At 40.8% G+C, this 25,391-nt stretch overlaps 1 protein-coding gene across 3 annotated transcripts in view; it reads left to right on the plus strand.

Moving 5' to 3' along the window:
- Nucleotides 1-632: 632 nt before the first annotated feature.
- Nucleotides 633-25,391, plus strand: part of MYRIP (myosin VIIA and Rab interacting protein) — a 207,686-nt gene continuing 182,927 nt past the window's right edge. For 2 of the 3 annotated variants that reach the window (XM_061996460.1, XM_061996462.1), the window contains exons 1-2: nucleotides 633-922; nucleotides 13,436-13,564. In XM_061996460.1, coding sequence (XP_061852444.1) covers nucleotides 13,455-13,564 — 110 coding nt within the window. In that variant the 5' untranslated portion in view covers nucleotides 633-922; nucleotides 13,436-13,454. The remainder of the gene's footprint in view (nucleotides 923-13,435; nucleotides 13,565-25,391) is intronic. The other variant, XM_061996461.1, reaches the window with a different exon arrangement.

The following is a 25,391-nucleotide window of genomic DNA, read 5'->3' on the forward strand; positions in this document are numbered from 1 at the left end:
GGAAAAGCAATTAGCCTGATAGAGTACAATCTGCGGTGATACAGGACATAAAAGAGCAAATTACAGGGGTGACTCACTGCTGATTTCAATGACTGACCAGGCCACACCTTCCTCATGATCACCCGGTGTGCTGCATCCATATGGATGTCATTCTGGTCCGTTGGCACCAACCGGCCTTTGGGGTTGTTTTTCTTCCCCTCCCCATTGTTGCTCGGAAGACACCTCCACACCCGGCCTGCATCCACAGCGAGACACCGACACCTCTCCGCTTCTCTCCTTGACGTGGCCAGCCGGGATTCCGCCGTCATCGCCGCCGGTGAGAGCAGCGGGACTCCCTGAGCCGGCGGTAGCTACGCGGTCCCATCTGTGCCCCACCGCAGGGCTCAGCCCCGTTCCCGGGGCGGTGGGGGGCCGGTCTGTCCCATCCGTACCCCCCGTAGGCCGCCGCAGGGATCAGCCCCCCGCCCCGAGACGCTTGTGCCGCCGCCCTCCGGCCGGCCCCTCCTCGCCCATTGGCCGGCGGCGCCCGGGCAGGTGCCGGTGCGCGGCGGGGGCGCGGCGGGCGCTGCTGCTGCTGCTGCCGCCGGCACCGCAGCAGCACCCGGCGGCGCGTCCGGCGGGGAGAGGAGGCGGCGGCGGCGGCGGCAGGAAGAGAAGGAGGAGGCGACGGCGCCTGCAGTCTTGCGGCGGACGGTGCGGAGCGGCAGCGGGGGCACCTGTGCCCAGCGGCTCCGCGCAGGTGGCCGGCCGCAGCCCCCAGCCTCACCCTGCATGAGCGCCGGAGCGCAGCCGCCGCCGGCTCTGCCCGTGCCCCGAGTGCGGAGAAGTTACTGCCTGCCTGCCATTTTGGTGCAGCCCTCGCGTTTGGTCGAGGGTGAGTGAGTACGGCCGGAGGCGCGGCCGTCGTCCCCGTCGGGTTAGGGTAAGCGCTGAAGCGGAGGGTCGCCCGCAGCGGGGCGGACCGGCGCCTTGAAAGGGGGCTGCGGCAGGGTTACGGCTGCAGGGTCGTCGAGGAGGCAGCTGGGGCTCAGCCCGCGGCGGGTCCCTCCCTTCAGGGCTCTGCGCTTATGAGGGGTCGCGCGTTGCGGTGCTGGGTCCGAGTCCGGGTCTGACGGGCGACGGTGGTTGAGGAGCTGCGGCGCTGAGAGCCGAGCCAAGCCGGGCCGGGCCGCTCCTCCGCCGCCGCTTCGTGTGCAGGGCCGGGGAGGGGGGAACACGACGGCGACACGATATTCGGCTTCTTTTAATTACGGGCCAGGTGTCCGAGTAGCTTCGTAGCGTCCTGCTGATGGTGTGGCTATTCCAGCGCCGTCACTGCAGCGCGTTGTTATCACTGTTATCGTTACTGTTATCATTGGAGTATTTTGCTGTTAATTAACTTCCCCTGGAGCGAGCGCCGGGAGGGTTTCGGCACGGCGCTGCCTCAGCCCCCTTCCCGTGCGAGCATCCCGCCGCTCCGCGCCTGTAATTTACGCTTCAGACAGAAGCAGCGTGCCTTTTCCTAGTATCAAGGTCAGTTTATCGTAACTGCTGAGGAAAATACCATATGGCTCCGGCTGACTTTTTCTTGGGGGAATCTAATTAAGTAGGAGCGTGTGTTGCGCTGGGGTTTGTGTTCTGTTGTAGGTGAATGTAACCAAATGAGACCGCAGAATGCCTTAGAGTGGGGGGGAGAGGTGTGTGTGTGTCCTCCTCAAGCGCTTTCGCAGGGATGTTAACTGTATCTAGCAGTCTGTTTTGACAAATGGTGGGTTTTGTCTCATCCCTACCTTTTTACTGTTTCCTGCGTTTCTGGGAATGTGGGTAGATGTCTTGCAGTGGAGCGTGGAGTTTGTTAGAATAGGCACAGAAAAGATTTTACCAGTAAAGACTTTTTCTTCTGATAACCCTGGGATGCTAGAGAGAGAATGGAGGGGAAGTTAGTTTAGTTCTTGCATGGCCAGACATTTTTTTTTCAAGCTTTGAGGGATATCATCCAGCTGGACAGGTGTCTGTAGTTGTTTATTACTGGTGATAGTGGTTCCTGTGAACTGCATTGAGACCCCTGTCTGTCTGTCCCTGCAGTTAAGTGTCAAATAATAATGTTTGCTACTTACTTCTAGCTTGAGAAAGTGAACAGACCTATGTAAAAAGCAGAAGGTGCTCTATCTATGACTCCTCAGGCTCCTGCCTTAGCCGTCATACTCAGGCACCAGATCGATTCATAGCGTGTTTAGTGATGCATTATGCTCAAGTATCCAAGAATGTACTTGGCGATTCTGTAGCCATCCTGTGGAGTTTGTCAGATAACGGTACAATACATACAGCAATTACAAACGGGAGAGTGTTCTTTCCAGCTGCTGAGATACATTGATTGCCAGTGAGATCTAGAAGTCAGTTCCACCCATGCAGCCCCCATCGTGATGAGAGATGCTTAAAGAGCTCTGCTCTCTGTTACAAGGGACCTGCTGCTGAGTCAAGTGACGCAATATTGTCCTTTCAGGCAGGTTAATGCTTTTTAACAGATTGTCTGTTAACCAGGGCTGTCTAGGAGTGTTGCAAGATCAAGAAAGCTAAGCTAATACTTTCGCTTGTGTTCTGGAGCTGATTAGCTGCTTCCACCCTAACCTGATGCAGGCAGCTGAGTGTGCTACAACTGATTGCTAAACCAGGCTTTTGGATTGTGTGCAATGTTTCCAAGTGTGTGAACACAGTAGGAATTCACCTTTCTCTCTTAATAGTTGCAGTAACCACTACACTTGAAGAACTTGTACTTAAACAAAGGGAGGAAAAAAACCTAATCCCTTAAACTATGCATGGGTGATGCTGAAGAAAAGCCATATATACTGTACCCACCATTGCTCATAACCAATACATCTGCATGAAAAACGTGACTCCTTTGTATTGCTGCCAACATTAACATGCCCTATTGTTATCAGGCTGGAAGTTGCTGTTTGGCAGTGTGAGCAACCTTAACTTGCCCTTGGAAAGTTGTACAAGTTGAAAGGAACTAGTTGAATATAGTTCCATGAAAAGCACAGGGGCAAGTTTTTCTCTTTAAGAAAACTTGGTCATGTGTTTGAGTGGACTGATTTAGCCTTTCCATGGGATGCTTTAGTCACCTCCCCTTTGGATTGGTAACACAGGCTTCTGAGTTGCCTGCGAACCACTGAGAGCCAGAAAATAAACCAGCCCCAGGTTTCTTACATTCAGAGATTCATAGCAGCTTCAATCCAATCAGCTTCTTTTGAAAGTAAGGGAAGAGGAAGATAACTGCTATATTTCCACCTGGAGCGAAACACACCATGCTGTTACTCAAATTAGCAAAGAAACTTGGCTTTTATCTACAGCATAAACAGGGAGTTTTATGGAAGGGCTAATTACGTTGTAATTTGATAAGGTTTCAAGCTGTGGTCTAGTTTTGTGTATATTTTTGTAAGATTGGGCAAAGATGCCTATTTCCAAACTTTAGGTGAATTTACAGAAGCCCAAGAGGAAGACTCCTTATGGAGTCTGGCTGGCATAGTAGTAAGATCTGTCATTTGTGTGATAAAGACTAATGATTGTGACCTACCTGCTCCTTAATGTTCAGTTCAAATGTGTTATTATCTTCTTTTTAACTAATCCTGTTGAAAGGTGCCATGTTGTGGTTGTTTTAAACTGCATTTTTCAGAAAATAAGCATCATGTTTGACAGGTCTAGGTCCAGAAAATAAATAAATGAAGCACATTGTAGTGGAGAGCAGTTTAATGAATCAACCAGCAGCTTAAGCCTAGATGAACCAGAGTATAAGGAATGCAGTGGCTTGACTGGTCAAAGGCTGTTGTCAGCATTATTGCAATAATGATAAATGTTTAGGTCTTAGATGCTGTTTTGGGAATAGGAACACATTAAATTTTCAGCCCAATATGCATTAAGTTTCTTTTCTATTTTAAAGAATATTATACTAACAAAAACTTGTACATCTTTAGTCTCTGAGCTGGTTAAAGGAAACAAAACTTCTTGTGACTACCTATTACCTATATGCTTAACTTACCCATTGTTTAATTGGTGATCATAAAAGAAGAGCTATTATTGATGCTTGATTTTTCTGGTTATTGTTATCTACTGGTTGTTTTAAGACATGAAGCATTGCTATAGGAAATTAGTTTTGCATTCTTCAAGGCAAAGTACACCTCCAAATAAAATATCCCTTCTTGATGTGGAGGAGCTAACTGCTCTGGAGATTAATCTGGAAGGTGTGACACTTTCAATGGCATTGTCTCAAGTTGACTCAAGGTAATCAATTAAGTAGTCTTTCTGAGTTTTTTGCTGGTGCTGACTGGCAGGCATGAAGGGAACTCTAGCCTGTCCTACTGCTAAAGACACAAGCTCAAGTTCTGCTGTGCAGCAGTTCCAAAAATCTTCTCTTTCTGGACTCTTCCTTGCAACAAATGCTGCTTATTGATGGAGAAGAATAAATTAAGTGACTTAATGCAGCTTTAGTTTCTGGATCAAGTCTGCTTAAAAGGTGTGGAGGTAATTTGTGGTAAAATGAGACCTAATCTCTCCTTGTGATAGCAACTGGAAGTGTAGAGCCTTATTTAAAGGCCATTGAAGTCCATGCTGTTTCCACTGGTGTTAATGAGTATTGAAGCATCTTTGGGGTTTTTGGTTTTTTTTTTTTTAAGAACAAAATAATTCCTTCTCTGAAAAAGATGTGGTTCTGTTGAAAAACAACTTTCTGTTCTTGGAGGAAGACAGTATGTAATCTGTTGTTTTCTTTCTGGAAAAGAAAGCAGGCAAGCAATGTTTGCACCTCAGGGAGTAACTTTTCTGTTCTACTCGTGTGATAAGGAGTTCTATCTCTTCTGGAGCTAACATGAGAAGAGCTTCTTTGCTTATTAGGGATTACTTCTGACATGGAAGGTCATTTTAAGGTGGTTTTATTGTGTTGTTTTGAGCTGTATGAAGAGGATATTGTGCCATTACCATTAATTGCTCTGTCATGGGTGCTCAGAGTATGAGTTAAGTGCTGTTGACAGAGATGTCCTGAAATATATCAGGTTGCTCAGTGTACCTGTTTTTCTAACTGTTGTTAATCTTGAAAGAGTTTGATTACTTTTTTTTTCCCTCCTCCTCAAGAGAACTGGTCTCTGCCTCTCAGTGGTCATCCTCAGAAGTGCTTGATGTGGCTTTCTGGAAATTATCTTAATGCTTGCACCTAGCTGTCTTAAGTGCTCTGACATTTTTGACACACCCTGAGTTGGATTTCAGTTAAACCATAGTGCATGAATTGGAGCAGTTCCAGGCTTTAAAGACAATTGAAAGGACTTCAGGAGGATTCTAAAAAGTATAATCTGGTGATATTGGTTTTTACAGTCTCAGCTGGGCTTGATCTGAAAGGCAATGCCAAATATTGTCCATACATTAATCACTACAAGCACAGAAGACATGGATTGAGTCCCAAGTGAAAACAGTTCACCTCTAGAGGAAGAACAGCCTGATTATTCTGGCCCTCAACACTTCTCTCCTGATGCTCAACAATGAGGCTTCAAATTCCTGCTCCAATGTAGTATCACAGGTTGAAAGAGGGAAATCAATGGATGAAATACTGTGGGCTCGGATTCCACACTTGATTAGGTGAACTGCACCTCCTCTATGGAAATACATCATCTCTGTAGTTGTGGTAGGTGAAGAATACCTAATAGTGTGCTTTCAGTTTGTGGGGGTAGTTGTCAGTGTTTTGTCAAGGTCCAGAGACCTATTATAATGGATACTGCAAATCTAAATATTAGGAGAAGCTGATATAAAGGACTAGAAACAGGATGTTTGATAAAGCTGTTTTTTCATGTAGGCTCATCAAGGAGCATGCTATTTCAGTACACTGGTAATGCTTCAGTTGTCAAGAGTATAGGCCCTGATGAAGGGACCTGCTTTAAAGCAAGCTAATAAGGTACAGAGGAGTCTAAGCTAGTTCCTAAAGGTGATGGCTTAACTTGATTAAGTTGATCAAATGGCAGTTTGTGTGGAACTCAAAAAGGTGTCCATGCTGACTGGACGATTCTCTAAAGCTGTAAGAGGATGAACTGCTTTGGTTCCCTAGTTTAAACTGAAGGAGCTCTGAGACTGCTCCAGTTTGGATCCAAATATGAGTGAACCAGCAGTCAAAACCTGAGAGTGAGGTTGATCTTTGACCTCCAGAATGTGCCTGCCTGTGTCTCGTAATGTAGACGTTCCTTGTTTGTATATACTCAGGATCCAGAACTTCAAGTTTAGTGTCTGTTGGGCAAGATTTAAACTATCTCAGTGTTGCACAGTGCCAATATAAAGAAAAAGCTATCCAAGCTCGAGTCCAAAGCAGAGCCTCTTCTAAGCACAGCGTAGAGTAGGACCCAGTGTCAACAAACTGATCCATTAACTCCCCTGTTGGACATTAACCTAGCTCCTAGTTTGGTTTTCAGAAGCTTTCTACAGCTCTGGCTTGATTTCTGCAGCCCTGCCTCCATTTTCCTTTTGTTTTATGTCACTTAACAAATGCTTATCTAAACAATTAAAAGACAACCTGCTTCTGAAACCCTTTTTTCTCTATGGGGCATAAGTTGTGTGTCAACCAACTACAGCACATCACTAAGTTGCAGTGATATGGGACATGTGGCTTTACAGCTGTCACTTGGTTATTGTACCTCTTATGATTCTTGCTTGTCAGAATCAGGGTGCTTCAGGGTCAGAAGCACTTTGCAGGTGTCAGAGTGAATGGAGAAGGCATAGTTTTGGTTTTTATTTTGTTCATTTACTTGCTAATCTGTAAAATTCAGTAATTTGCAGTGGGGTTTCCTGTCAGTGGTTTGACTTAGCAGTGATTTACTGTATTAAATTTGTTTTCACATCTGTCAGCACTAGACAATACTTCCTCATTGTGGCAATGACTGTTGGAAGCATTTTCTTACCTTTAAATATAGAATTTGTGTCCTAGGCCTGCAGAAAGATTCTCTCAGTCAAAGGTTGGCTCTTGGATCCAATTTAAGGATATGCTGATGAGTGGTATTTAGTAAGAAGGATGCAGGATATCAATTAATGCAACATATGAGGGGGGGAAAAATCCTATTGTGTAGGATATTTTAAGCATTCCTGTGGTGTGTTTGCAGATTGGTTGGATTTTATATTATATATACTTTGGTAGCAGTCAAGCAATCCACTTCACTGCTTACTTTTTGTAGTTTGCATGAGTTGATAACAATATGGCTTTCAAGTTATGATGAGATTCTTAATCTATCAACCCCCTTTTGCCTGTATTATTGAAAGGCAAAATGGAATTTATATGTGAAGTGTATAGTGCTTCTAGAGCTATTTGAGGTTTCACAAAAGCTTCAGCTTTTCTCTCAGGTTTTTGTTCCCCAAATTAAAGGTATGGATAACTTGGATGAGAAGCCTTATCACCACTCGATGTGGTAGAACTTGCAAGAGTTATCTTGGTGGATCTGCATTTTCTTGGTTAGTGTGTTGAATTTTATCAGCAGGATGCTTCTCTATAGCTGTTCTTAAACAGTGCCTGCTGTTGTGCTGGGGCAGGCAGTTAACTTTAGAAGCCATAGTTGTCACGTGCTGCTCTGCAGCTCATATGGTAGTGGACCTTCTGTATCATTCACTTTCTTCAGGCCATACAAGAAACCAGGGTGTTGTAATCTGAAGCAGAGATGGGCACAGGAATATCCTGAGTTGTGTTCTCTTACATGCTCATCCACAAGGACAGAGGTAACTATTCAAGCCTTCCCAGGCTTAACATGGCATTGAACCTGACCCTTTTTCTGTGTGCACTGTGAGATTGAGTGCTCCCTTCTGTGCCTCTTAAAATGAGACAGAAGCTGCCATCGATTCTTTGAAGGAACAGACAGATTTGCTGTTTCTTTCATTTCCTTTCAGTCTGTGTAGTTCATTCGAGGGCCACTGATTGTGAAGTGCTGAGACTGACAGATGTCTTTAGAGTAGGATGTGGCATGTGTAGTGCAACACAGGTGGGTGAATCTATTTTTGCAGTCCTTGCTCCCGAGCTAACGCTGAGGAATACAAATTAGGTTTTTGTTTAGTATTTTCTTCATGCTGCTTCAAGCTTAGAAAGTACAGGGCAAAAACTGATTTGCCAGGTGTTTTCTGGCTTGAGTGTTGATGGGCAGGTGGAAGAAGGGACGTAGGTCAGCAGCTGCTGTTCTGTCTGTGCAGGGAGCCTGGGTAATTAGCAGTGAGCTATGGGGAAGGGAAGCATCCAAAGGGATGTCCTTGCAGTTTTGTGTTTACAGATGTGCAAAGTCATTTCTACTACTGTGTTGCATGTCGGTGCACTACTGCTCCAGTTTTGTCTTTCTGAGCTGTCTTCCTCATTTTGGGAAGAGGAACAGTCAGTCTGCCACAGTCAGAATCCTGTCAGACCCGTCGTCTCGACTACGCATTCTCCCATAAGACAGTTGTTACTAGAGAAAATAGAGCTGAACATGATTTGCCTAAATTCAGCATAAACCATGGAAGATGAGACTGAAGTAAAATGAAAGTATATAGTAACTGGAAAGCCAATGGTAGTGAAATACATGCTTACAGTATATGCCAGATGACCTGTGATTTTTAGCAGCTCTAAGGTCAAATTCTGGATAAGTCTTTCCTCTAGGTGCTCACTGTTACCAGATCATTCTGGTTAATGAGTTTGGCTTTTATATCACATTTTGTGATATATATAGTTCTTGGGGAGGGGGAAATATATTTTGGATATCACTGGGATATATACCTGTGTATCAGTTGTAGACCTGATATACACAGGTATAAAATGGCCATGATTTGTTATCAAGATTCTCTCTTTAATATTATGACAAATTAAGTCCTCTAGTGGAATCTTTAGTCTTTTCTCTAAAAAACCCATTTTTTGCTATTTAAATAAACTAGTGTTCTTTTTAGAAACTGTTTAATATACTGCCTCCTACCTGTGGGAGAGTGCATTTGTTAGGTGAGAGATGCCATTCTTTTTTTGAATAGAATATGACTTTGGTGGGTAAAAAGACAACCTTATTTCTGCTATTTTATATTCAGTACTTAATGTAAAATATAGAAGCAGGAGGACTGTGAAATGCCTATTTATTTCCTAAATAGATTAAAATTTAAAGCCACATTGGAGTAACCCTTGACCTTTAATATTTACAATTTCCCTCGCTGCAGTGTGCCCCAGCACTCTTCTGGATAAGTACACATGGTTATTGTAATAACTTGCATTAATAAGGAACATTTCTTCCAGAAGGAACAGAATGAACTTCATGGTTCTTTTAAAAACCTGCTACTTCACTCCCCACACCTCCCAGTGAAACAAACCTCATTTTGCTCAGGAACTTGCAAGCTGTTTGGTTTTCTGAACAAATCTCCCATAAAATCAGTACAAGGCTTGAAAGGAAGATAATTTTCTGCTGTGGTTATAGATCAGGAAGTGTGTGCAGTAAATCTCGGTTGAAATCAGTGTGGGTATAAAGAATAACACCCTCTTTGAGACCTTTTTCGTGCATGTCATTTAAAAGATGACACACTGGAATCAAGTCCTTATGTTGAAATCAGTTGGGCTGTAAGACAGACAAGGCAGATCGAGCAGTATTATTTAGGTCCTGATAGACTGCTGAAGGAAGTAAAGATGAGTTGCTTGGTGATAGAATCAGAGATATAATAACCAGTGAGTCTTGACTCTTCTACCTGGAAAATACTACAAGTGGTAAAGTAGCAGAACACAGTATGAAAGCTCTCCTGTTTGGTTTGATGATTGTAAAGTTGAGAGTATGGGAGAGAAAGGTATTGTGTATGAAATGTTTCAGTTGCAAATAGCTGGTTTGAAGGAGTTTGTGATGATTGACTCCAAGTATCACATTTCGTAAATGCACGGGAGCAGCATTTTAAAGCAGGAATGCGACTGTGTTGTTGAAACAGGTGAAGTCTTGACAAAAATTTGCTGGGAAATAGAAAGAATTGTAGGATGTTCTTGTTTTCTGTGCTGAGGTGTGGGAGAGAGCTCTTACAGATACCTGCTGTACAGCCCCCCTGCCCTGAGCCTTGCCTTCGAGAGGCTGAGCAGTCCTAGTATTCTCAGCCTCTTCTCTTGTGAAAGATGCTCCAGTCCCTTTGTCATCTTTGTGGCCTTGAGCTAGACTTGCTCCAGTCTTCTACTGGGTAGCCCAAACTAGATGGAGTCTGCCTTTTACAATAGTGTAACTGCTTGTATAGTTAACTTTGTAATGTGGCTGTTTGTCAAGCAGAGGACCCATTTTAAATCCTAGTTGATACTTTAAAAAACCTCAAAAGTTTGTGAGCTTTCCCCTCACCCTCCCATAATGCTAATCTTCTGCTGAGACTGCAAGTCCAAACAGCTTAGCTGTCATAGGAGTGGTTGGGAAATGTACTGCTTGCCCTCATTTCTTGTGTTGATGTTCTTGTCCATTTTAAAATTCAGAGGTGTTGCTCACAGTTCTTGGAAAGCATTTCATTAGCTCGTTGCTCTGTGAGGGTTTTGTTGTGTTCATTTTGTTTGTTTTAAGGTGAAATCCATGAAATATTTCCAATGTGGAAGTTTTAAATAGGTTTTAAACCAGACTGTAGGAAGTATTAAGATTAGAGCATTACTCAAGCAATACCCTGCCACGTATTGTAAGCTTAGGCTTTCCTGTTACAGTGTTAATTTGTTAAGCAAAAGTTTCTAAGGCATGATGTTATCCCTTGTACTGTCTCTGAAAGCTTAAATTTTGAGTTCAGTTTGAGATTTCATGAGCAATACTTTGCTAAGGCAAACATCTGAATATTTTCATGTAAGTTGTTTCAGTTGAGACCAGGAGTTATTTTAGGCTGAGAAACTGTTGTTTGTTTGGGTTTTTTTTAAATGTAACTTCTTACACTTCCTCTAAAGGATTTGCCATTGTGTATTTTCAAAGTGCATAATCTGCATCTCCTGGGAAAATAAAGACATTTGAACGTTGTTTATAAATATTTCTAACTACTGAGACAATCCCAGAGATTATTTAGTCATGAGATGGAAAATTACTTCCTGGGAAAAAGAACACATGAGTTCCTTTAGAGGTTAGTGTAATATTAGAATGCAGACTGAGAGCTTTACAGGTGAATAAACCACGTGAAAATTAAAAGTTACAGTAGCTGGTGACTTTAAAGTGTCTGTATACTTGAAATTAAGTCTTTTCTGACCCTAAAAAGTCTGAGGTGGTGGGGATTTAGTTTGAATTTTGACACAAGTTTCAAAAAGCTTTTTGATGAAGACCTGAAGGGAGAATTTACTATGACTGAGTTAATTACAGTTGTTAACTTGATGCTCAAGAACAACTGGAATGGCATCTTTGATCTCCTAATATCTTCATCACCTTGTGTCTCAGACAACTCTAGCCCTACCATGGAGGTGTCTCTACTGGCTCCATCAATTGCTTTAAATAGTTTAATTTCCTTGTAGGGTGTACCTTGCATTTCTCTCTCCCATTAAGTGTATTGGTGTGGAAGAAGTTAACTGGAAAAGTCCTGCTTCCTTCCCTTCTGTTCCTGGGGTGAAGCCCTTCCATGCTTTTGGAAAGTCAAGAGGCCTTTGTGCTGAAGTGCTTTGCATGGGAGTAATTCAGGAAGGTTTATGCATGTGTGTGGGATGGAAAAAAATCTTACCAGTTGTTCCTCCCTATGTTTTAGCCAACCTTTCCTTTTAATACAAGCTCTTGACCTTGCAAGTGGGATCAGTGAAGAGTCCAAATAGCCCTTTGCTTCTGTGCCACTTCTTTTTTCAGGGTAATTTTTAGAAGTACATTTTTATAGTCTTTATTGACTCATTGCTAGTGTTCTTATTCAACTCCTTTAGTGGACACAGAGTAAAGCCAGAAAATGCTGTTCCATTAGGACCTTTGTTAGCTGTCTGGTGAGCATGTGTCTCACTGGAGGGATCTTGTCATCTCGATTGAGCTTGAGCTTCTCTCCCATCTGCTTGATTTTGTTGAAGTGTTTTTTTCCCTTGAATGAGAAGGGTATTCTAAACTTTATTGATAGATTATTGCTTTTTTTTCTCTATTTTAGTTAGCCTTCCTTCCATGTGTTTGAGTTTTTTGCTTGTTTAAAGAACCATAACCAGATGATAGGAGGAAGGTAAATATTGTATGGGGAAAAAAAACCTCCACAAACAACAAAACCCCACCAACCACACCCTCACTCATCATGTAAGTAGTGAATGGATTGTTATGTTTTAGAAAATACAGGAGAGCTCCTTTTTTCCCCCTGTGTTTCTGCTTGCTATACTATTTGTAACAATTTCATGCCATAGCAGTGTTGCTTAACGGTGGCTTTTTGAGACAGAACCAGCTTATGTGTTTTATATGGAACCTCGTTCACTTGACATTCGTCATGGGTAAAGAGGCAGTAACTAATTGCCTCTTCAGTATAACATAGGAACTCTTGTGTGCTTGTAATTATTACATCCTTTGCTAAGTGCTCATAACTGAGCTGCAAAAACTGTGATGTTTCCAAAGCCATAACTCAATGTGGAGATGGACACCTTTATCACTGCCCCAATATTTATGCAAATTGAATTACAGAAGTAAATCCAGAGTGATGAATTTACTAGAATTCAGCAAAATGAATAAAAACAATGGGGAAATCAATTCAAACAAATTGGTGATAATTGATTAATGAAATAAATGGACCAAGCTCTAGTTCAAACTTTGTTACCTTCAAATCAGATCAACTACTCCTTGTTCTCCTCTGTTGTCATTCACAGAAAACAGAAATAACGGTATCGTGGTGGTAGGGTCTTCTAAATCTTTGCAGTCACTCTGGGAAATGCATTTGAAATGTATTTGCTTACCTTTTTAATGATGTTTTAAAAGAATGCCTGGTTTCTTGGTAGTACTGTGTATTTTGGAGTAGTACAGGAGAGTATCATCTCTGCTCATGTATGTGCAGGGATTGTGTTTTGCAAATGATTTCGCAGACTTGTAGCATAAAAGCATAAGATATATCTAAACCTGATTTCACCTCAGTTAAATATGTTTCTTGTTGAGGGCAACACTGAAGTCTTCACACCATGTCATTTAATATCTCACATCTTTTGCATTTCTTTTTAAATTGGAAGTTTTCATTGCATAAAACTTGAGAAATCAACTCAGAAATCATTCAAGTTGTGCCACAGGGTGTATAGATTGGATATTAGGAAAAAATGATTCACTGAAAGGGATGTTAAATACTGGCACAGGCTGCCCAGGGACGTGGAGTCACTTAGTGACATGGTGTAGTGGTGGACTTGGCAGTGCTGGGTTAATGGTTGGACTCCATGATCTTAAGGGTCTCTTTCAGCCTTAATGATTCTCTGGTTTTTCTCTTTTTTGTTGGCCAGATGTGCCTGTGATTTCAACTCACTTGGGGAAAAAGATATCAATGCTTTCAATTTATTTTACATTTTCTTTTCTGTTTCTAATTTCAGATATTCCTCAGAGTATACAATGGGAAGAAAACTGGATCTCTCTGGCTTGACTGATGAAGAAGCAGAGCATGTGCTCCAGGTGGTTCAGCGAGATTTCAGCCTTCGTAAGAAAGAAGAAGAAAGGCTGAGGTAAGAACAAAGGCATGATTAAAAATCTCATTCCGTTTGGATTATTACAAACTGGATTTGAGGGAAACCAGAGAACACAGCTTTATTTTTTGGGGGGAGGAGGGATGTTCTATGCATTAATAATCATTCCTATCAGAGAGGAAATAAACAAACTTCTCCACCTGAATTCAGTTATTGAGTAGTAATTTGGTTTGTGTTTAGGCTGTCCTAGCCTAAACCACAACAATGCTTTCTAAATCAACAGTGTATCTCACCTGAATAGAGGCTGAGTAGTGATTGACTTGAACATGATTTCTATGATGAGGATTTTTTTTTGCTTGCTGTAGTCTGTTTTATTCAGAAACTTTCTCTATTTGCAAACACCTGAAGGTGAGGAGCTTCAACCCATCTTCTTTTCCACCCAGATAATCAATGGGATGTGTTATCTATTGTATTGAGAAGTTAACTTTCCTTTCAGTAGTTTGTGTACAAAATGATTGCAAGCAAAAGCAATCCAGGAGAAAAACAAATGGAACTTCTTGCAGAACAACTTTCTCAGACCAGGACCTTCACTATGTGCCAAGTCTTCTGACAGAGGCCTGAACTGGTAGATGCAATATTTTTCTTGAAGGTTCAGCAATATTTCTTTGAATTGTGTCTGATATTTTTATTACCTTCTTTATCTGCATCGTTCTTTATTCTCTAGAAGAGTCTGAAGTCTCTATCTGTAGTGGACAAATACATATTCTCTTGCCATTCTGCTAGTATCACATATATCATCTGTTTCTTTATCAGCATCGAGCTGAAGGCAACAGTGCTGGAAGATGACTGAAGTAAACACAAAATTGGGCATATATGTTATGTGCAATTGGAACTGAGATAAATCCTAGCTGTCATTTTTCTGTGTCTATTTTCTGAAACCACTTGGACCATTAGGAACAAGAAAGAAGGCTTGTGGCATAGACGTGGTTCAATTTTGGCATGCAATGCAAGTTCTTGCCTGGGTTCGTAGCATGAGCTTGCTGTGGGGAGCAAAGTTTGGCTGAGGATGGCACACAGAATTGGGGTTTTTGGTCTTTTTGTTTTGCCATGGATTGTACTGATTATTTTTCATAGTCTTTCACAACAAAGCCAAGAATTGTAGCAGCAGTTTAAGAAGGGTGAGTGCTGGGGCATTCTCTGGCTTTTTTTTTGTTTGACTTGTATCTTACAAGTACACCCCAGTTAGCAGTGCCTGGGGCATATTGCCTACTGGATACAATTAGATCCTATAGTGAGAGAAGGAAGAGGAAGAATGTAAGGCCTGTCCACAGAAAACATGGCAAAGCCTGGATAGATCAACTTTGCTGATGTTTGTTTTACTGTTCTGCCAAAGTTATCCATGAGACTTGATAGCTGAATGATCACAAGTAGAAAAGAGGTGTGGGAAAGGAGATAAAACAGTGGAAAAGTAGGAGACACAAAAGGACTCAACTGGGCTTACATATGATTATGTACCTATTTTTTTCTCTTGCATGTAGTTCATGGCTTTTGCAAGTCTTAAAGTATGTTAAAGTGCTGCAAACAATGAGCCATACTAACAAAGTAAAAGTTCTGAAATATAAGCTGATATTTCAGACATCAATTTAAGTAATTTTAATTTGAAAGCCCAAGTGAAGTTCAAGGCTTTCTTCTGACTTAAAAGCTATGGCTTCTTTATTTCCTCCATTTCTTTCACAAAATCCAGAGATAAAAGGAAGGATTTAGCACCACATCTTTCTGTCTTACTCTGTAATAAAGTGTAATCAAATAGAAACTTTTACCGTGCTATAGATTAATTTGTTTTTGGCCTGTAAGAAAGCAGATTAGTTCATGTGTGTCTGCTTTGATCTTCATGGCTGTATTGCCTTTATTTTTAGGAAGTTATCAACTGGCAAATTCTACAGCATTGTTTCATTTTAAAAGTATTGTCAAGCTTTGTAGTCTTTAAAAGAGAAAAATGACCTATGTATATTTTAGATTAGACTACTGTTAGTAAATTCAAAAGGAAGCTACATCTGAAGGTAGGATTCCTTTTCTTCCTCTAATTAATTCCAGGTAACAGCATTAGTCTTTGGATGGAACTCTTGAAGCATTCTTGTGTGCTACTTTAATACAGTGTTTTTATATAATTCTTCATACCATATATAGTTTTATTTTTAGGTCTCTTTCCCCACAAAGGTTGGAGTAGCTGTTTTACAGCTCTGTCTCTGAGATTATTTCCATTGGTAACAGTTATTCCAAAAGATCAAGAAGTGCTTAAGGGAATATATGGCAAATTTCCACTATACCAGGACAATAATGAAAGCTAAGGAAATAAGTGGTTGATGGCTTTGACTTTGCTTTGCTAGTGGAACTTGAAGTGTTAAACTTCATTTCTTCTAGCATGTTACTTATCTTCACTCCTAGTGAAGATGGTAAAGTCAGATGGCGACTGTTTTAAAGCTAACATACCAGTGACTTTTACAACAGTATAGTTGTTCCATGATACTTTATTTTTCTATGCTCTGAAAACAAAATGACATAATGAAGATGTGGATAAAAGCTGTACTGATCCTCTGCATTTTCTTCTGCAAGGCTGTTTTGAATCTCTCTGCAGCAAGAATTTTTAGCAGTGCTTCTCTAATTGAAATGTCTCTCTTCGTGCTAGTGTTACCAGACAGGCTGCTCTCATACGTCTTGTGAAAAAATTGGTTGGCTAAAGATAGTAAGATAATGATAAGATAACTAGAGGTAGATAGTTAGAGATTAATGTGGTTGACTTATTATGCCTTGCAGCTACATATCAGTTCAGTTTTTTTGCCATGGCTCTCAGCCTGATACCAGGTTATAATATTTACTGGTTTTTGTTTCTTTGTCACCCATAGTATTTGTGTTTTGGTTGTGTCAGTTCTGTTCTTTGGCAGTAGTGTCATGTTTTTATTTACTCCAATGTTAGTGTAATCATCCAGAGTCACTGAGGCTAAAATTATAACACAGATTTGTAAACAGAAGGGCTTGGTTTTCTGTGAATCAGTTTAAGTAGATAAACCAGGCAAATGTGGTGGAGTCAGGAAGGTGATGGATTTGTTTGACATGTGTGCTCAAGACTAAGCTGTGTACAGTCTCCTGTACATCATCTCTGCCGCAGAAGCTCCACAGGCTGTCTCTGGGCTGCTGGAACACTAACAATCATAGCTGGCTTTTTGCACGAGTTGACTGGATACACTAATGGTCTGTTTTCTCCATGGACAAATTTCTCTTCATCTTGAAGTTCAGACTTCATGCAGATGCAGAATGAGGACTTGGGGGAAGATTGGACTGTTTGGAGGGCTGAACTTTTAATGTTTTGCTGTGTGTAACATCCTATGTGCAGCTTGTGGTTTTGCTTTGGTGTTTGTTTTAGTTTTTGTTTTTAAAGAAAAGGCAGAGGAGAGTTTGCAAGGCCAAATGTGTGTTTGAGAGAAGCTGCTTTAAATAGATGTGTAAAAGAAATTGCTGCCTTTTGTTTCTGTTTATGGCCTGTGTTTCAGCTTTCCAGACTGTCTAAAAATACAACTGTTTATTCTCCTCCACTGTGGGCAAAATCACCTCCCCTTTCAGTTTCATTTTAGTTACCACTGTATTTAAGAAGCTCTTTACTCTGAGAGCAGTGAGACACTGGAGCAGGTTGATTCCTCCCTGGAAGTGTCAGGTTGGATGGGGCTGAGCAACCCAGTCTAGTGGAAGGTGTTGTAGTAGCATTGGAACATGATGATCTTTAAGGTCCTTTCAAACTTAAACCATTTTGTAATTTATAAAGGTGCTTTTTCCTTTGTGTCAGGAATGCTGAGAAATCAGGGTGGTTTGAATAAATGAAATTATCAAGTCACAGAACAAATAATTGTTAGCCAGGGGTTATAGGATGATCCATCAAGTTTCCATCACCATAGTGAGTGCTGAATCAGATGTATATATGTTGGCATTCTGGTGGTAAACCTTAGAAGGTTGCATTGGGTAGGGCTGAAAAATGTTTCTTTTCAGGGGATGTGGTTCTCTGTTTTTGGTTTAAACCACTGCTCTTAATCATCTGGGAAAACACAAGTAAAAATTACTGACCACTTGGTACCTCATGAACGTGTGATCAAAACACATGAATTGCTTCATACAGTTATCTGAAGTCACTTGAGCAGCACAAGGGAAGTGTGGAGAGCTGGCAGTCACCCATAGGCAGAAACATCACCACAATCTTGCCTGATGTGTCTTTTGTAGCTGGGTTGGTGAATATGAGCTTTGCTGTCTTTATGCAGTCACATTTTCAGTTGTGGTAAAGACAGGCTGCAGTGATTCATGATCAAATCTCCAGCAGTGCTTTCTTTTCAGAAACAAATGAGATGTGTGCTTACTGGAGGGCCCTCTCCACTCTGACTGTTCCAGTTTTCTTTTAGCCACAGAATTGGTAAGGGACTGTATAATAGAGACTTATGTTGAAGATGATGAAATGTTTTAAATTAAGAGATTTACTCTTGTCTGTTTTCTTTATTCTACTTCTTCTGCGTTGTGGCCCATTGCAGCATGAGTAAGGCTCCTTTAGAAACATTGTCATACCTGACAACAGAACCCAGAAACCAGTTTGATGCTGCTTCTTGTCAGACTACAGTAGACCTCAGTGTGCTTCCAGGACCCATGACACACTGTAGTGAATAAACTATTAAACTCCTTCCAACCTCTGTTAATTGAAAAACCTGTCTGTGTGGGTTATATCACACTGGCAAAATGCCAAGTCAGATATTTGGGTAGCTATCTGTTGATTCTGCATCAGTTCTTGTTCTTCCTTCCTGCAGAATGCTTGTATTAAACACAATAAAACACACAAAAATCAACCAAGAGACCCCATCTGTCTCCCTTTCTCTCCTTGCCTCTAGACAAAGCAATTTTAAAGCTGTTTTCATAATGAAGAAAGAACATGAGTTTGATCTCACAGGCTTCACATCTCCAAAAGCTTCAAAATTCCAGCAGATCAACTTGTGATCAATACCTTGTTGCTCAAAGTGATTTTTGTAAGGTCAGCCTGCCTGCACTTCACTCACAGCAATGTGGGGAGAGCACAAAGAGCATCCCTGTCCATTACCCTGATGTCTTTGTATCAGATAAGTACAGTTCTGATTCCTGTGCCTGCTCCTCAAGGAATCTAGAGAAGGAGGCTGCAACCATACCACTTCATAACCCTGCTTTTGCCTATGAGACTTAAGAGTCACTTTTTTATTGGCTGTCTTGACACAGATTTTCTCTCCCTGTGATAAATGGCCTTAGAGCATTTTACTCCTTTGCTGAGAAAGGTGCTCTTTGTGATTCCCACGTTAACATAGCTGCATGCTTCTCCAGTGTAAGGCTCACAAGTCTAAACTTGGTTTTGAGTTTGATGAATGATTCATCAGAATCATAGCTGCAACTTATTACATTTTGCTACAGCTTTGGCTTATAAAACAAGATTAAAACCTATCTGTGGCAGTACAGCTGTTTCCTGGAAGTAAGGCTTCATTAACAAGATTAAGAGCAAGATGTCTTTATAGATGATCATCAATTTTGTTACATAATGTTCCAAGATGCAAAGAAACCTGTTTCCTAGCTCGTGCAGGCTGTCAGGATTAAGAGTTGTCAGTAATTTCATCTGTGTATTGGATGCTTTACAGTGTTACTGTGTAGCCCCCTCTCAACAGCAGTGTTTAATGTTCTAACAGATAGCCCTTAGCCATATTCTCAGGTCAGGATACATTATGTGTCACAAAGTAGTTAGTGACCTAGGTGAATTCTGTGTGAAAGCCAGATAGCTAATGCTTGTTTTTACTGCAGAGTCAGTAAGGATGTACTTTAAAACACATCAGAAACTGTTTCTTCTCGTTAACTTCAATAACCATTATCCAAGTGTGCTCCTTGCTGTCAAATAATGCTGTGCTTGGGATTAGACAAGAAAGTAGGTGTCTCAGCAAGAAAGTAGGTGTCTCAGTAATGGTACAACATCCCACCTTATGTGCAGTACAACAGCATTTAGTTTAGTTTCTGTGATTTGCCCCAAAGTCCCTGCTGTAGCATAAGAGACTCATGGTGCAAAGTTACTGTGTGGGTTCTGCTAACTCAGTTTTGGTCCCTGCTCCACATAAAAGCAGAGAAAGTGATTGCAGTTGACAAGAGGATAGGATCTAGTTTATACTTTACAAGAGAGAAATCAGGGCAATGGAAACAACATGATATTAGAGGCAAAGAACTTTCAGCTGTTTAAGTTATAGGTTTGGACCCTTTTTTCTTCCTAATTAAGGAAAAAGTGCCAAGGTCCTTCCAAAGAGCAACTTGTGCTTTAGGTGCACCTAAAACTAGTTGTGCATGCTTATGATTATAGTGGGAACTCACTGTTATTTGAATACCATATAGATGCTATAGGGAAAGCATGGATAGAACTTAACAAGCTACTTGGCAAGTGCAGGACTTCATCATTCCCAAAACTGTCACTGATAAATTTTGTGCCAGACAGGCAACTCCAGGTGTGAGTTTTGGCTTTTGAAAAATATATATTTACAAAGGCAGTTTTAACTGAGAGGAGATGTTCTTGAACCAAGCATGAAGAAAGATGAGAGATGATGCTTATGAAAAGGTGCTAAAAGAAAAGCCTAATTTGGGGAATAATAAGGAAATGTGCATAGAAAGAAAGGTCTCCAGCTAATGATGTCAGTGTTAGGCTATGGGAGATGTAGCTGAAGCACAGCCTCCATTCACTGTGCAGAACTTGCCTGATCTGTGGATAAATATGTAAAGGAAGCAGTGTGATATTGCAGAGACTTTTTAAAACCTCTTGCAGGGGGTTTTGTGGTAATTTGCTCTTTGTCATGGGTTATGACTTATTAGTGGCCACAGTTAAGCTAAAAGGAATGAGTGTGCCTAGTGATAATGAATATCTATAATGTAGAATCAATATTTAATCTCTTGTGTTTGAAGAATCTAAGCTGTTAAACGTGACTTGTAGGAGTAATTCTCTCACCTGACAAGCCTGCAGTGCAGGGAAGAGATGATCCCTTGAGTATGAACTCCTGTCTGTACAACTTAGTCACCATTTAGTGAAAATAGTTACTGAAAAGGTTAAATCTTAAGTGCTTTTTGCAAAGAAAGGGCTTAAACTTTTTTTTCTGGAGAAACAAGATACTAATCTTGTCAAATATCTTGCTCTTAATTTATCATAAATGTCTTTGTTAAAGCTCAGTGTTAGTTCATGGGGAAAAACATGTTCATCCATTGATGGAGTGAATCTGCTGAGGTTACTGGGGCAATTGTGTTACAAGTTTTAAGGACAGAGCATGCAAGGTCTGAATGCCATCAGTCTCTGGAATGTGCCTTGGGCATGAGGGTGAATTACATGAGCCTCGTGAGTTCTGTCCTTATTGCCCAATGAATTCAGAGTTGTTGGCTCTGTAGCAGTTAGCTAGCTTGGACAGAGAAAGAAAACCCATCATCTAGCAGGTAAGTGCTGAAACATTCAGCCTTTTGGTACAGAAAACTTGTTTTGTTTATAGGAAGATGGAGAGTTTATACACCCTTGTGGACTTTAAATGAAACGAGGTGCTTCGCCTGCTTTTTTTTTTAACTAGAGAGTTTGAGAGAGATGCATGGAATGGATTCTTCAGTGCATATATTGCACTACCTGAAAGAAAGACTTAAGTTTTTTGAAAGGGGAATGATAAGTGTCTGCTTCAGGATCTGATTCTTCAGAAGATGAAAACTGAAAGCAATAGTGACTGCAAAGGTGATTGTCCAGAAAGTGGTTTAAGCTGCTGAGAAGAATGGGAAAGTGCAGAAGTGGCAGGTCCTGGACAGTTTAATTTCAGGGTCTTTCTCCAGAGAAGAAAGAACTGGACAAATTATCTGCACCTCTAAAGCATGGTTTAAATCCAAGGCTGGGAAAAGCCAAATGAATACAGTGCCCTGGGACACTCACCTCCAGAATACTCTTTACTTCACGGGCTTGTTATGACATCTATCAGCTGTTTCTGAGGTGTTTGAAGTCAGATAGTGACTGCTGCAGTTACAGAAATGATTAACAGGTCTGTGGGTATGCTAGTCAAACCTTGGCTTTATTGGAGGGATATGTTTTTATCTAACTTCAGTAATTTTACAGGTCAAGATCTGGTATCAACTTGTTATCTATGTAAGCCTAAGTCCAGCTTAAGTGTTGGTTTCTCTGCTCAGATGTTGCCATAGCAGTACAATTAATAGCTCTTTCCCAAATTATGATAAAGCATAGAAATAAACATTAATATAAGAGCTGCATTATGTAACTTAGGGTTTATTATTCATGTTTACAGTAAATATGACTTTACAGTACAGATAAATATGAGTTGACAGAGCTTATGGTACAGGAATGCATTTTCATATGACATTTTCTAAGTTGCTAGCAATATGTGCCAAGTCTTAAAGTTTTGGAAGAAGTGTTGTATTTAAAATGTGGTGTGTTGATTGTTCTTATGTTTTTTATTGTGCCAGAAGGGAATAGGTTTACTATAAGTTTCTATAGCAACATGCTGTAGACCTGTCCTTGGCTGCATCAGTCTGGGTGGATCTGCCTGCAGCTGTGTGGTTTACTGTCTTAAATACATCCACCTTTTGGTTTTCAAGAAAATAAGAGATGCTGCTCATCTTTATGAAGTTTGTCAATCCAGAGTATGACATGTCAAATTGTAATGGCTTGTTAATACTTTCAGGAGTTTAAAAGTACACATTTGAGAAACAGTAATGTCTGTGAAGGGAAAAGACTTCTGCTTCTACCTACAAAGCACTAACCCTTCTGAAAATGTATTTCAGAGATACTAGATTTAAGGAAAATAATATTCACTGGGAATTGGACTTGATGATGTTTTTATTTCAAGAGATGGTCATAGAATCATAGAATGGTAGGGGTTGGAAGGGACCTTTAGAGATCATCCAGTCCAACCCCCCTGCAGAAGCAGGGTCACCTAGATCAGGTCACATAAGAACATGTCCAGGTGTGTTTTGAATACCTCCAAGGAAGGAGCCTCCACATCTTCCCTGGGCAGCCTGTGCCAGGGCTCCCTCACTGAAACAGTGAAATAGTTTTTTCCTATGTATAAATGGAACTTTTTGTGTTCCAACTTCATCCCATCACCCCTTGTCCTGTTGCTAGATACCATAGAAAAAAAGATCTTTGCTTATTTGAAGGATTTCCATTCTCTGTGTTCTTCACAGACAATGAAGTCTCTCTGATCTCTTTTGTGGTCCATTCCTGCACCCTTAGTTGAAAGTAGAACCAAGAACAGCTGTAAGCAGCAGCACAGGAAAGGGCAAGAGGGCTACCCTGAGGTTGTATTGCCTTTGTGACCTGAAATGAGCATGTGAAGCTGCCTTCTCCTGTCCATGTTTTTGATTGTTAAAAGGTGCATTTTGAGTACTTGCTAATGGTTCTGTTCTGAAGCCCATGAGAAACTGGAAGCATGTCAAAATCCACATGACAAATCTTCAGTGTGGAGAGGAACACTTAGAGAAAGTAGGGCCACCGTATTGGAAGGAGCAAAATGAGTGTTTTGTTTACTCTGAATGTTAGGGAGTATGTCACAGGATCAACCTCAAACTATTCAGTCAGCAGAGGTGAAGAATTGCCAGGATGGGTTTGTGTTCAGCTAAGACCTCACCCCTCAGGTTCTCTGAAACTCTGAATTGCCATGGGCAACTTCCTACTTCAAGCTCTGCCAAAGGAATGAGCTATGCTAAAGGGGATGAAGGTTTTTAGAAATCTAGGAACCTATGTCATGAGAAGTTCATGGAAAGACAGTTACTTTGTAAGTTAAGGTTTAATAAAACTTGTGCTGGATTCTTCACCATCCTACCTCACAAGGAGCCGCTGCAAACTATGATGTGCTTGCTTTACAGAAATGTCACAGCAGGTAGCTAGTATTTATAAGCAATTTCTATGTTTATGGTGGGTTCAGAGGACTTCCAGACAACTTTTGGAACAGAGCTCACAAAGTTAAGAAGGGGATGTTTAGAGCGAGCTAATATTTGTCACAAATGGCAAAATTCTCACCATTTTTGCTCCTAAATAATATTGGTGAACACTTTCAGCTAAGGGAAAAGGGATATACATTTGTGGGAGAATCCTAAAGATGTCAAAACACTTTGTCAGTGTTATTTCAGGAATGTCTTTGGAGGTCTTTGTTACACTTTCTAGCACTTGATTATGTATAAACAAAAGCAAATCGGTTTTATTTGTATTTGTTACCTTTGTGGGGTTTTTTTAGAGTGGTAGTGTAAATTAACAGATTAAAGTTTACATTGTAATATGTTAGGTTTGCAAAAGATTTCAGCTGTATCTCAAGGATACAACTCACTGTGCCTCCAAGTATTGTAGTACTGGATGCTACCTAAGTATATGATCCTACCCTGTGATAAATGTGAGCTAATTACAATTTGTCCTTGAGGAATGTGGTAAGGAGCTTCATGTTTGCTTAGGGGAAGGACCTGACATATGGGCAGTTACTAGAGACTCATGCTTTTCACTGTAGTTGAACTTGGGGTGAGTTGTTAATCTACTGTTGCTTCTGTTGGCTTTGTTTGCAGTTGGTGTATATTTGGCTGTGTGCCTGAGGTTAGGGCAAGGCTTTGAACCATACACCATAGAAGACTCTAACAGCCTGTTCCTTTATTTTTGGTTGGAATGAGTTTATTTATGCCTCTTCCTTTATTGCTTTCATCCTTTGATTCTCTGCCTCGTTATAACCTAAAGGTTTTCTGAAAACAACTGAACCCAAACACACTTTGTTTTTTTTAATCTTTTCCCTACAGTACTTTAGTAACATTTAGAATGAGTAAAATAACTTTGCTATTGCTGATAACTGCTATCTAAACTCCATGATGGAAAAGATATAAATCTCTCTGTAAAGCTGGTTTATAACAGGATTAGTGTCTTGGAGAATCATAGTAAGTCTTTGTTAATGCAGTTCTTCAGTATATTGCCAAGATGCACACCTAGCACAGCCTTATGGCAAATAGGTGTGGTTCTTGATATGGTCTGAATTACACTTTGGCTAGCAAATACTGGAGGATGTAGGCAACATATGGTGTGGTGTTGCTGCAGCACTTCCAGCTTGAAAAGATACTTGGAAGTTATCTTGGGTTTTGTCAAGCACATTGGAAATAAAGTAACTTGGAAACGGCACAGAACTCAGTGTTTGCATCTCAATCAAAAGAACCTTAAATGAAGAAGCAATTAAAAGAGAATCCTGATGGAGGTAGCAGGGATTTTGATATTTTTCTACTGTTCAGAAACACTAAGATGAGACTTAACAAAATCTCTAATACATCTTTTGACTACTGTAGCATTTATCAGGGAGGGTGGCTGAATAAGTGCTGGTGCCATCTCCTTTTTTCTCCTCTCAGTTTTCATCAATACATGATGGGCTTTCCAGTTTTGCTTGGAGCATAACACTAGGAGGGAAGGACCATTGTATGGTGATAGAAAAACCTGTCATTAACAGGAGGGCAGTTATTAGCATTGCCACTATGGTCCTATGGTTTTTGTCAGTCTGCAGATGATGAGTTTCTTTTGTTTTGACTTTTTTTTTCCAACTTTACTTTCCTGTCTAAGAAAATAACATAAACTTGTGTACTTCTATTAGGAATGTTGAAACTATGATTAATGTTAAAGGCTTTGTTTTAACTGTGTATAGGCTCAGTTGTGCTGGAGGTAATCCTGCAGCCAGCTTCTGTTAACTCGGTCGCACCAAAGAATGAACTTGTCTTTTCAATTGATGCTGCTTCAGTTGGAGGCAAGATGTCACCTTTCCTTCTGTCTTTTCAAAACTTCATTTTAATG

The sequence above is a fragment of the Colius striatus genome, chromosome 5 (assembly GCF_028858725.1).
Source record: "Colius striatus isolate bColStr4 chromosome 5, bColStr4.1.hap1, whole genome shotgun sequence".
Classification (NCBI taxonomy): Eukaryota; Metazoa; Chordata; class Aves; order Coliiformes; family Coliidae; genus Colius; species Colius striatus.